Consider the following 12,551-nt stretch of genomic DNA (forward strand, 5'->3'; position numbering starts at 1 on the left):
CAGCCCTATACAATAGAATGCAATGCTATGGGTTTCTGAGTAATGTCTTGTATTTATAGTATGGAGAATAAGTGGTTTCATTCGTTGCAAAAACAGTTAAACAGTTAAGCAGTTAAAACAACTAAAACATATTTCACTTATAACACATAACAGACTCTTTAATCGATTAAGGCTTCCATTTAATCGATTAACGGGACAACAGAATGACACAGAATTCAGTTAAAACATAAAACACATATTCAACAGAAAAGCAGTTAGGTTAATCGATTAAGTTACCACGTTAATCGATTAACTATAACATTTATGTATATGTTTCAAATGGTAAACTTCTCATATGTTATGCACAATATACACACATACTTTACCAATTATATTATGCCTGGTATGCACATATAACATGTATGATAGATGCATGAACATACAATTAACTAGATGATGTATCTCATGAATATAATAGTTCAATTAAGATGGCTTAAGAGACTAGTATCTAGGTTTACTTAACCTATACTCACTTACTACGGCACACATCCCAGACAACTTAGATTATAGCCTAAATTTATATCCTAGTCTAGACATGACCAAATGAGCATAAGGCTTATCTTACAGAGAGGGCCAGATGTATGAGACTGAATGCTGGACTTTCCAAAGGATTTTGGGCAGAGGCACTTAGTATGGCATGTTATGTCATCAATAGATCAACATGAGCTTCATTGGATGGTAAAGTTGCAGAAGAAGTATGGACAGGTAACCCAATGAATTATAATATGTTACGTATATTTGGTTGTCCTGCTTATGTACATGTACCCATTGGTGAACGATCTAAACTTGATCCTAAGTCAAAGAGGTGTATCTTCATTGGATATACCAAAGGTGTGAAGGGGTTCAAGTTCTGGGATCCAGTTTCTAGAAAGGTGGTGTTGGGCAGAGATGTCGTGTTTGATGAAGATTTCATGACGAAACAGTCAGTTTTGACAGAAGTGGCTAGGCCAAATGGAGAGACTTTGGGATCAAATATGATTCCAGTGAGCAATGAAATGGTTCAGGTAAATAAAGGCAAGGAACCATGCATTAGTTCAAGACAAGAACATGATGATTCTCAGGTAGAGAGTTCAGGTGTGCAGGAGTATCTACTTGCTAGAGACAGGGATAGACGTCCTATCAAACCTCTAGAGAGATATAGCTTTGAGGATATGGCTTCATTTTCTCTCTATATCAGTTCAGGAGATCCATGTAGCTTTCAAGAGGCTATAAACAGCCAGGAGAAAGAACAATGGATGGGTGCCATGATGGAGGAAATGGAGTCTCTACAGAAGAACCAAACTTGGGAGCTTGTCTCATTGCTCCCATACAAGCGTGCAATTGGGTGCAAATGAGTGTACAAGAGGAAGCCATCAATATTAGAAAAGGAAGGGGAAAAGTTCAAGCGCTCGTCTTATAGCAAAAGGGTATTCACAGCAGAAGGGGATCGACTATAATGAGATTTTTCCCCATTTGTGAGACACACTTCTATCAAGGCAGTACTTGCCTTGGTAGCCAGTCGGGATATGCACTTAGAATAGATGGATGTGAAGACTGCCTTTCTCCATGGTTAATTAGAGGATAAAATTTACATGACACAGCCAGAGGGGTTCAGTGCATCTGGACAGAGTTACTTGGTTTGCAAGTTGAAGAAGTCTCTATATGGGTTGAAGCAGTCTCCCAGACAGTGGTACAAGCGGTTTGACACTTATATGTTGAAGCTTGGTTATAAGAACTGTGAATATGATTGTTGTGTTTATGTGAGAAGCCTTGATGATGGTTCGTTTATTTTTCTGTTACTTTATGTTGATGATATGTTGATTGCTGCTAATCATTTGAGTGATATCAATGAGCTGAAAGTCATGCTAGGTAAGGAGTTTGACATGAAAGATTTAGGGGCTGCTAGGAAGATTCTTGGGATGGAGATTCACAGGGATAGGGGAGTTAGAAACTATGGCTCTCCCAGCAAAGTATTCTTGGGATGGAGTTTCACAGGGATAGGGGAGCTAGAAAATTATGGCCATCCCAGCAAAGCTATGTTGAAACAATCTTAGAGAGATTTGATATGAGCAATGCTAAAGTAGTGAGCACTCCATTGGCAAATCACTTCAAGCTTTCCCTAGATCAGTGTCCAAAGACAGAAAGAGAAGAAATATATTTCAAAAGTTCCATATGTCAGTGCAGTGGGTTGCTTGATGTATGCTATGGTTTGTACTAGACCGGACTTGGCACAAGCAGTTAGTCAAGTATGCAAGTACATGTCGAAACCAGGGAAGCAACATTGGGAAGCAGTCAAATGGATTTTCAGATATTTGAAGGGGACTATAGGTCTCGGTATCATGTTTGGCAGCTAACAGATTAAGCTTTCAGTTATTGGTTATGTTGATTCAGACTATGCAGGAGACTTGGATGATAGAAGGTCCACAACGGGGTTTTTCTTCACCCTTGCAGATGGGCCAATTATGTGGAGATCATCAGTTCAGTCTATTGTTACTATGTCCACAACTGAAGCAGAGTACATGGCAGTTGGTGAAGCTTCTAAGGAAGCCATGTGGCTTATGGGGCTGGTAAATGAGTTAGGCATTGAGCAAGATGGAGTTCCGCTACATTGTGACGGTCAGAGTGCTATCTTCTTGGAAAAGAACCAGGTGTATCATGCTAGGACCAAACATATTGATGTGAGATCTCACAAGATCAGAGAGTTGGTAGCTTGTGGGCAGATACTTTTGTAGAAAGTTTACACTTCAAAAAATGCAGCTAATATGCTAACCAAACTGGTTACCATGGACAAGTTCAGGCATTGCCTGAGCTTGCTGAACATTCACTGATGTTGGACTATGGAGTGCCCCAACCCAATGGCGGAAGATGGAGATTGATGATATTCGCCAAGGTGGAGATTGTTATGCAATGACTCATATCTCTAGATAACAGCAAAACAAGTTATGGGTTTGGGCTGATGTAAAGGGGTTGGGGTAGAGGGCTATATATATTTATGTTATGTAAACTTAATGTAACAATGAGAAGAATAGTCAAACACTAATCCTAATTCTCTAATAATATATAGTGGTAGCCATTCGACGCTCCCGGTGACGTAGGCACAATTGGCCGAACCTCATTACCAAATCTCTTGTGTTATTCTCTTGTCTCTGTACTCTTTACTATTTGATTGTTCGCTTGTTCCCAACACATTTTATTTCTTCATACATCTATAAAATCTCATCTAAAAATCAAAAGATTATATAGTTTGTGAAAACTTTTACCAAAAAAAAGTAGATTGTGCAAATAATATTTTTCCTTTCCTCTGTCCAAAATGGGAAGTATATTCATGTTAACTTGAAAGTTGTTTTACAAATAACTTCATCCTATTTTATTACAACCTAAAAGTCATTGGTTAGGGTGCGTGCTAAGAATTGGGTTATTTATAATATTTTTGTCTATTCACTCTCACTTATAATTATTGTTAAATTGTTTTTCTTTTATTATTCTTAAGTGATTTCATTCTAATGTGTTTTTGCGCCTTTTTAACCTTATATTAAGATTAAGACAAACATTTAAAAGAAGATTCAGTTAAGTTCGCTGATTTCGTAATCAATCGTCATCTTTTACCTAATGTTTATATTTATAATAACATTTCGAAGTAAAAAAAGAAGAACTAATTATTAAAAGTTATCTACAATTCTACATTATTAAATAAAATTTTACTAACAATCGGCATCTTTTCTAACGTTTCTTTAGTAAAGAAAAACTTTTATTTAATAATTATTTGTAATATTTAAAAAAAGTATTTTAAATGATAATTTTTATTTTTTATAAGCACATATTTAAATGATAATGTTATTAATATTTAGATACTACTTTTATAAGTCCCAGAATACCCAAGTCGCCTAATTGTTTTCAAATTTTCATAAAAAGAGTCAATAGTCAATGTTTTTACAAGTATGGTGATTATGAATCATTGATGACTTCAACCGTATTGTCTTTAAGATTTTAGTCTTAACGTAAGAAAAACCCCAAGTTAGAAAAGTGTGAATAAGAAACTTCACTTAGAATGAATCACACGGTAAGAAAAGAAACAAAGTTAATAATAGTTAGACACAAGTTAACAATAGTGATGATAATAAAACAACCAACACCTTATCCGTAAAATGAGATATATGGATTCAACCACATATCTTAATGCTATATAATAAATTTGTTAATTATAAAATATTGATATCTATGTCTTTTTTAATTATTAGAATTGTATTCTTCTTATGAAAGCTCTACAAGTCTCCTTCACATATATCTAAACCACTAAGGCTTGATTGTAGAATCTTTTCTAATATATGAGCTACTCTTTTTAATATTTTATTATTAACATTTTGTCACATATAACAACAATGCAGGTCTTATAGATGAAGCATTCTATCATTTCATCTAACCTCCTTAAATCCTATGATTCGTATCTCCTTCAATTTTTCCACCATTTTGTATGTTTTGTTGAAATATATTTTGAACTATCACTACAACATTTTTGCCCTACACCAACAGTTCAAAATCGTGGTCTAATATAAAAAAATCGTGGTCTTTGTCATAGACAACGGTTTTCTAACTGTGGTAGTCTAAGGCGTTGCCTTTTGTTTTGGCAACAGTTTTTTGACATAAGGCAACAATGGACAAAAAACCGTTGCCTTTATAACTAACATAGGCAATGGTTTATTTAGTTTGCAAGGACTACGGCTTCTTACTGTGGTCATAAGTAACACCTACAACCGTTGTCTATGATAGTTTACAGAACAATTATAAAGTTGTGGCCATAAGTAACACCTAAAACCGTTGCCTATAATAGTTTATACAACACTTTAAAACCGTTGTCATTGCTCACATTAATAAAAAAATAAAAAAAATCAGTAGAATTTCAATATCAGGGCATGCTATACACGTATTTCTTAGAGCATGACTTCTATGATAAATACCAGGACATCTGAAGTGGCATTGTAATAGCCAGTTGCAGCAAAAGCAAAGAACTTAATTAGTTCATATATAGCTTTGCTCAATTGTTGATATCAAAGAGCTTAACAAAGAACTTAATTAGTCCATATCAAATAGCAAAGAACTTGATTGTTCCATATCAAAATAGCAAATAACATAACATAGAACTTAGCAAAGAACTTAATTGCTCAATAGCAAAGAATTTAATTGTAATAGACAACTTAACAAAGAAGTTAACTTTTCTTCTATATACAACCCAACAACCCCACTCAATTGTTCCATGTCAAAATAATTGAGTATTTTAACCTCTAAATTGTTCCAAATTATAGATTCTTATAAAAAGGAAAGCACATAAAAACAACTACCCACTTAGGAAATCAAAACAAGTCAAAATCACTCCATTCCACATCCATCAGTTTACCAAGATCAAATTTGGATGCTTTTAGGATCTTAACTTTACCACAGGTTGCCTTCTCAATCTCTTTCCCAATACACTCAAGGATGAATTTCTTCACCAACTCTTTCAGATCGATGGATGTGGCCTAGTTGACCATGATCTCCCTCATCTTCCTGCAAACCTAAGAATAGAAACATATATTTTGCATTATTAGCTACACATTATACCCTCCACCAACGCCACAAAAAGGAAAAACTAAAACAAAATAAGAGGGGAAAATAACAAGTGAGAAAAACCCAACTCAAGATGGTTACATTATGAAAGCAGATCTAGAAAATTGATTAGCAATTTGAAGCAAAGCAGTGAGAATGCAACAATCACTAAGCAAAAAATTGGTAAATGATTTGAAGGAAATAAGTATGCAAACACCAAGTAACAACAACAATCGTACTATATCAAATACATCTAATTATACTTTTTTCTCTACTTCAACACTAAAGGTCAAGGAGATAGGGATGCATAATTTTTTTTTTATCCAACATACTTATCCTACCAAATTTTATATCCTTGTTCTATCTCCCTAAAATCTAAACAAGTCGGATAAGACATTTCAGTGTACAAGACGAGTATATAACCAAAGGTTGCTTTGAAACAATTAGTGAGGTACAGAAAAAACATGTCTTGCAATAATTTCAAAAAAGGAATATAAGCAACAAAACAAAGAGCAGTATTTGGTTTCAACTTATATATATATATATATAGGGAATCACATAACTCTATGTCATCCTATAAATTAATTTAGTCTAGCTGATAACTAAATATAGATAGAGAAGAAAACAAGAAAGTTTTAAGAAACTAAAAAAATTCACAACATGTATTACCTAAGACATCAAACTAAAAGCAACATAGTAAGAGGTGGAGAAGATGTGGTACAATGGAATAATTAAGCAATGAAATGTTTAACACATAAAATCCCTGAATTATAGTTTTATCGAAAGATGATAAGAAATCAGAGCAAGAGACTCACATTTTTTTGTCATCACTTTAGTAGGATGAGTTTGGGTTTGTCTAAACTTAATCATACTAAGTTTTTCTTGCCAAAACTGGTGGGGGTTGAAGAAATACCCACAAATTTAATTTGACTATTATTAACATGCCTACCTCAAATGTCTTTCTCCATTACCATTACATGTTTAATTAAGTTTTACCATCAATAAAGTAATAGCAAGATATTATTATCGGCTCCATTAGCTTTTAGAAAGCACACAAGATTGTCAAATTGTCTATACAATATCCATAATCTACATTTCAAGTTGTATCCTCCATTAGCTTTGTACCTCGGAAGGTGCAAAGAGAAAAACAAAAGAACACGAGATCCCTGAATTATGCCAAATTAGGGATTTCATGACAAACCATGTGTTCCAAATTAAAAGAATAAGAATACATACTTATCAGCTTCGTCTTGATTTTACTTACAAAATTAGGGATTTCATGACAAACCATGTGTTCCAAATTAAAAGAATAAGAATACATACTTATCAGCTTCGTCTTGAATTTACTTACAAAATTAGGGATTTCATGACATATTCACGCAATCTCGAATGTTTGTTATGCAATCTCGAATTAGGGAAATGAGAAGAAAAACGAATGAACAAGTGAATAAAATGAAAGAACAAGTGAAGAAAAACCGAAAGAACGAACAAGTGGCTTGTTGAATGAAGAACAAGAACAAGTTACAAAATGGTGATGAAGAGTTAGTGTCCTGGTGAAGAAAAACGTGAAAATAAACTCGAAAGGAGAAGCTTCCAGATAGTGTGGTCCTCAGAAGGAAGGACGTAATGAATAATGGTGATGAAGAGTTGTGGGATGGTTTCACCGTTGAGGAGAAGCTGAAGGATTTGTGAAGAAAAAAGGTTTGTGAAGTGGAACTACTTAAATTAACATGGAGTTTGGCTTTCAAAAAATCAATAAAATCATAAGACCACGATTTTTTTTATAAATTATATAATTATGGATAGAAAAACCATTGTCAAAGAGAATGATAATAGGCCACGGTTATCAAATTGTGGTCCTAAAGTGAAATAGTCAACGGTTTTGAGAACAATTGCATCAATAGGCAACGGTTCTGAAATCATGGTCTCAAAGTACATCAGGCCATGGTTTTGAGAATAATTACAGCAACAATATCAAAAATCATGGTCCAATACAATTAATAGGCTACAGTTTTAAAACTGTGTCCCATTATACTTTTAGACCACAGTTTTAAAACCGTTGAAGATGGAGGTGTTGCCGTAGGCCAAAAATGTGGTAGTGTTATTTCAGTATTTGGGTTGATATTGTATTAGACTAGTTATAGTTAGTTAAACTTTGTTTCCATGTATATAAAGTTTATTTTCCTTGTAAACTATCATTAATTCAATTTATTAACATTTCTCCTTCTTTCTTATTTCATCAATAAGATTATGCATGACTCCTACCATTTTAACATGATATCATAGCATAAATATTCTTTTGTTAGCTTCCGCTTATAGTTCCTACCATTACAATAAAGAACATTGTGGTTCTTCTTCCTCATCTCAATACCCAAGGCTGAGAAGAAGCCATTGGAGAAGTCATCACCAGCAGAGAAGAAACCCAAAGTTGGAAAAAAGCTCCCAAAGGAATATGGTGTTGTCGTTGACAAGAAGAGCTTGGAAACATACAAGATCTACATCTTCAAGGCTGCAACATTGGCATTTTACATTCTCCAATCAAGTTTCAACTTTGTTACATATAGCAAATTTCAACAATGGGCCATGATGGCATTTAGTTCTTCTCTTGATTTAGTAATGCATTATTACCATCAGGTGGAATACTTTCAGTGTCCAAAGGAGGATTGAGGCATCTTTGATGAAAAGCATGATTGCATGAGGTGAAGGAATTATTATTGCCGGTGTATCTTGACGTTGAGTGCAACTCTAGGCCATTAAAACGATGGTTCCCTTGGCTGGTGTTGTCGTTTGTGGTGGCCAACGTGACATTGTTCATTATCACTATGTTATCTTTTCAGACCTTCAAACATAACCCACTCCCTGTTCCTTCTTCACTCACATTAGAAAAGATGGGTGCCCTACAAGTGAACAAAGTTGTTCATAGATATCAGGTTTAGTGGTTGTTCTCTTGTATATGGCTGCATGTGGGGTTGTTTATGTGTATGCTAACATGTTTAGCCTTGTTCTCATTGAAATTTGTCTTTATCAGGAATTTGGATTTGGGTATTTGAGCAAAAACTATACGGTTAAGAGCTTGTAAACATAGATAAATATTTGGCAAGAAAGCTTCTTTATACATTTGATGTTTAGACAGGAGTTATAATACTTTAGCAAAAGTGTGTGACACTTTCCAATCTAATTTATGTATGTTCTATCTAGTTTTGGAGGAGTTTACGGTAGTCGTTATTCATACAATAATCAAGTATCTCAGAAGGTGCTTCTCGTGCACTATTTGGCTTACTAAGAGTCATATCTTTCAACGCACTATCAACTCTACTTTTCTACCACCAATTACCTCCAAACTCATTTCTTTACTGCTCTATTTTGTTTACCTCACTCTCACTAAGCACACAATATTATTTTAGTGTGTATTTTCCTCATTGAAGCATCATATTGAGATCAATATTTAGATCCATTTTTCTCTCTTTCATCCATTATGGTTGGTTTGCTTCTATCAAGTGGATGGTTAAACATTAGATGATTAAACTTCTGTCAAGATAGATGGTTAAGCTTTGGATGAAGTTGCTTCTGCCTATGGTGGTTAAGCGTCGGTATTGCTTCATATCAAATTTCAAGGCTGAGAGATGAAAATTCGCTCACCGGCAAGAGGAGGTGTTAGAGTATGTGTGGTGCTCAACGTATCCATTCCAACTTGAGGGGGCTGTTGATATTGTATTAGGCTAGATATAGTTAGAATTAGTTTTAGTGGTTTTAGTTAGTTAAGTTTTGTTTCCATGTATATAAAATTTACTTTCCTTGTAAACTATCATTAATTCAATTTAATAACATTTCTCATTATTTTATGTTTCATCAAGAAGATTATACATGACTACTACCATTTTAACATGATTGACACAAGATACATAAATCTAATGACTTGTGGTATGATATAATCTCAATCCTTACATCTACTATACAGTTTGTTGACGTCTTACTAAATTTACATTATATATATTATATCTTACTTCGACTTATACAAAATTCATTTACTTAGACTTATATAAAATTCATGTAATTCAACTTATTATAAAGTATTAGTAAACAAAAATGTTTATAATTTTGATTGTAATATTACAAATTTTGGCGGTCTCACTAAAGACATTGTAGCTGAGTCAACTGTATTTTCTCATAATTGCATTAGAGGCAGTATTCATCCAGAATATAGAAGACTAATAATAGCAATAAGTTGAATGAGTCATCTTAGCTTTGAGAATACTAAGTTAAAATTTTGCAATCATCATTTCCATAAGAATTTTATCATTAGAGTGTTAGTCTTATTGGTATACCAATATATACCAGATCAAAGAGAAAAAACTATAGTACACTTGAGTAATATCGACCAAAAATTCAAGACAGACACAAAAAACAGTATTTTCAATTGTGTTTCTTCAAGATAATAAAATTGAAAATGGGGTGCTAATAGAAAGAACCAACTTATGAAAACATTACACTGCATTGATTCCCATATGCAAGCTTGCATAAAAAGACCGATCAGGAAAACAAGGAGAATTCTTCCAAACCTCAGAGTGAGACTTTAATATTTCCAATGCTTTGTCTTTAAGATATTTAGCATGATCAGCTTGAAGCAACATGCAAAGCTTTGACACAGTTCCAACCTGCAACATTTCCTGTAACACCATTTGTGTGACCGAGAATTTGGATATCAAAGAGAGCGTAAATATGGCTCTATCATCCACAGTGACCGAAACCTTCAAGATTCTCTCAGTTAACATTGCTATTGATCCTTTGTGACTCAGAAACTGAGCTCTACCATCAGCACAACAACAAAGGTGAAATAGTATAGCTAGAGTTAGTTCTGTGATTCTCTTTTCTGGTGTGTTCAATTCAATCTCTATGAGTTCAAATACAGCACCAGATTCAACCATCATGACCCTATTTCGTCCCCAAGGACAAGCACGTAACAGAACATGAAGTGCAGCATTCAACCCATGTTGTGTAATAATCCCATTTCTTAAAATCCTCACAATCATTTCAAAGAACTCTGGTTTTAGTCTCTCCATAACACAAGGGTCACTCTTCTGTATGATTCTTTTGAGAACTAAAACAGCATGTGATTTAACAGAAACTGAATTTTCCATTCCATCACAGGCTAAAACCCATGTTAGAGAGTCAAATATTTGATCATTTTCTTCTACAAGCAGCTTCACATCTTGTGCAGGAACCTTGACAAATTGAAGCAAACTTAGAGCTTCTTCAATACCCTCATCAATTTCTCCTTTTCTAAAACAATTTACTATGAACAAGATCATAGCCTTTGGAACACCAGCCTCTAGCAAACACTTCTTATTCCGTTCGTTCTCAGCCGCGAAAAGTTCCAACTGCCTTAAACTTTTGAGCTTCAACTTTGGCTCTTTTAGGAGCCTGAGGACTTGAACCTTGTTAAGTGGTGACTTGGGTGTTGGTATTGGATCAATGCCAAGTGAAGCATTTTGGGTGCACCAAGCTTGGATCAAACGACGAAGAGTGTGATTCGGGGTTAAGTCAGAGTCTCTTGTTAAGGGTTGTTTGGTATATGGGCATGTTGTGTTCTGGTTTGAGTATAGCCATTGTTCAATGCTGTCTCGGTCGTATGTTATGCCTGTTGTAGCAGTAACAGGGTCCTTCATGATTTGAAGGGATATTGGGCATATGAAATATTGAGGAACTTCAATTTCATCCATATGAAAAGAAGTTGAATTAAAAAAAAAACAAAGTACTTTGCAAAAGTTCCAAATGTTTTTTTATGAATCATCTATGATGAAAATTGTGATGTGATTAAGTAGGCAAGAAGGTCCACTAGCTGGTAAGAGAATGCGGCTTTATTATATATTTTGAATGAGACTATATTTTTTTGTCACATAACTTTGTGTTACTCTATATATTATTATTTATAATTGGTTAAAAATATATATTTAAATTAAAAATTTAATAATTAAGTATTTTTTTTATCAATTACAAGTCGTAACATATTAAGTAATACATTTTTTTTAAAATAGAAGGTGTCCACCCACTTTCAATATTCAATTTCAATTATGGAGAGTGGAAGTTTGTTGGTAGATTATTGGTCTTGGTTTTATAGAGTCTAATTTGAATGTATATAAATTTGAGTTTATACTATATTCAAAACTAATATTTGACCATATCTCTTATTGTAAATTAAAATATTTATTTTTATATTATTATATCCGAGAAAATCAAAATCCATCCAAAAGTCGGACAAAAACTTGAAATTGTCAAAATAATATTATTTTATAAATTTACAGCATAATTTTCCACATTCTAAGTAATCGTGCGGTGGTCAAAGGAGGGATAAGCGTTGAAGACACAACAGCCAAAATTAAAATCGCGGGAATTTGAGGGTATATTTTGCGCAGAGACTATATGTCCCAAACCGTTTTATATCTATACCAATCATATTTTAATAAATAATATAAAAATATTTTATTTAAGTTTTCTTATTATTTATGTAGCAATATTTGATTGGTCTAGAACATTAATAATATACTCGGATGAGTGTAATTAGTGTTTTTTAGTTTTTCCATTTCGAAACATGCACTATACCAGTGCGGGTATCGGATATCCACAACTACCCAACAAATTTTAAATTTTTAAAATATATTTATATATTTTATAACAATAACATGAGTAATAGAATATTTATATAAGGAAATTATTATAATAATAAAAATATAATATGTATAAAAAATTAATTAAAAAATGAATTTACAAATATGTATTACCCATTTGATGGGGTACATATCCATTGTATCATACTATGTGCCATAAGTTTGTGATCGATTAGAAAATTTTAATTATTAAATATTTTTTTAATCAATCACAAGTACATAGTATATGGTGTGACACAAAGTGTGGAATAATAGATGTACTCCCCTGGATGGGTATCATAAAACTTA

At 33.5% G+C, this 12,551-nt stretch overlaps 1 protein-coding gene across 1 annotated transcript; it reads right to left on the reverse strand.

Moving 5' to 3' along the window:
• On the reverse strand, positions 9,971–11,366 carry LOC109335319 (E3 ubiquitin-protein ligase PUB24-like). The gene has a single exon (XM_019571456.1). It carries the CDS (start codon positions 11,316–11,318, stop codon positions 10,083–10,085), a length of 1,236 nt encoding a protein of 411 aa, XP_019427001.1. The 5' UTR covers positions 11,319–11,366; the 3' UTR covers positions 9,971–10,082.

Source organism: Lupinus angustifolius, chromosome LG20 (genome assembly GCF_001865875.1).
Source record: "Lupinus angustifolius cultivar Tanjil chromosome LG20, LupAngTanjil_v1.0, whole genome shotgun sequence".
Taxonomy (NCBI): domain Eukaryota; kingdom Viridiplantae; phylum Streptophyta; class Magnoliopsida; order Fabales; family Fabaceae; genus Lupinus; species Lupinus angustifolius.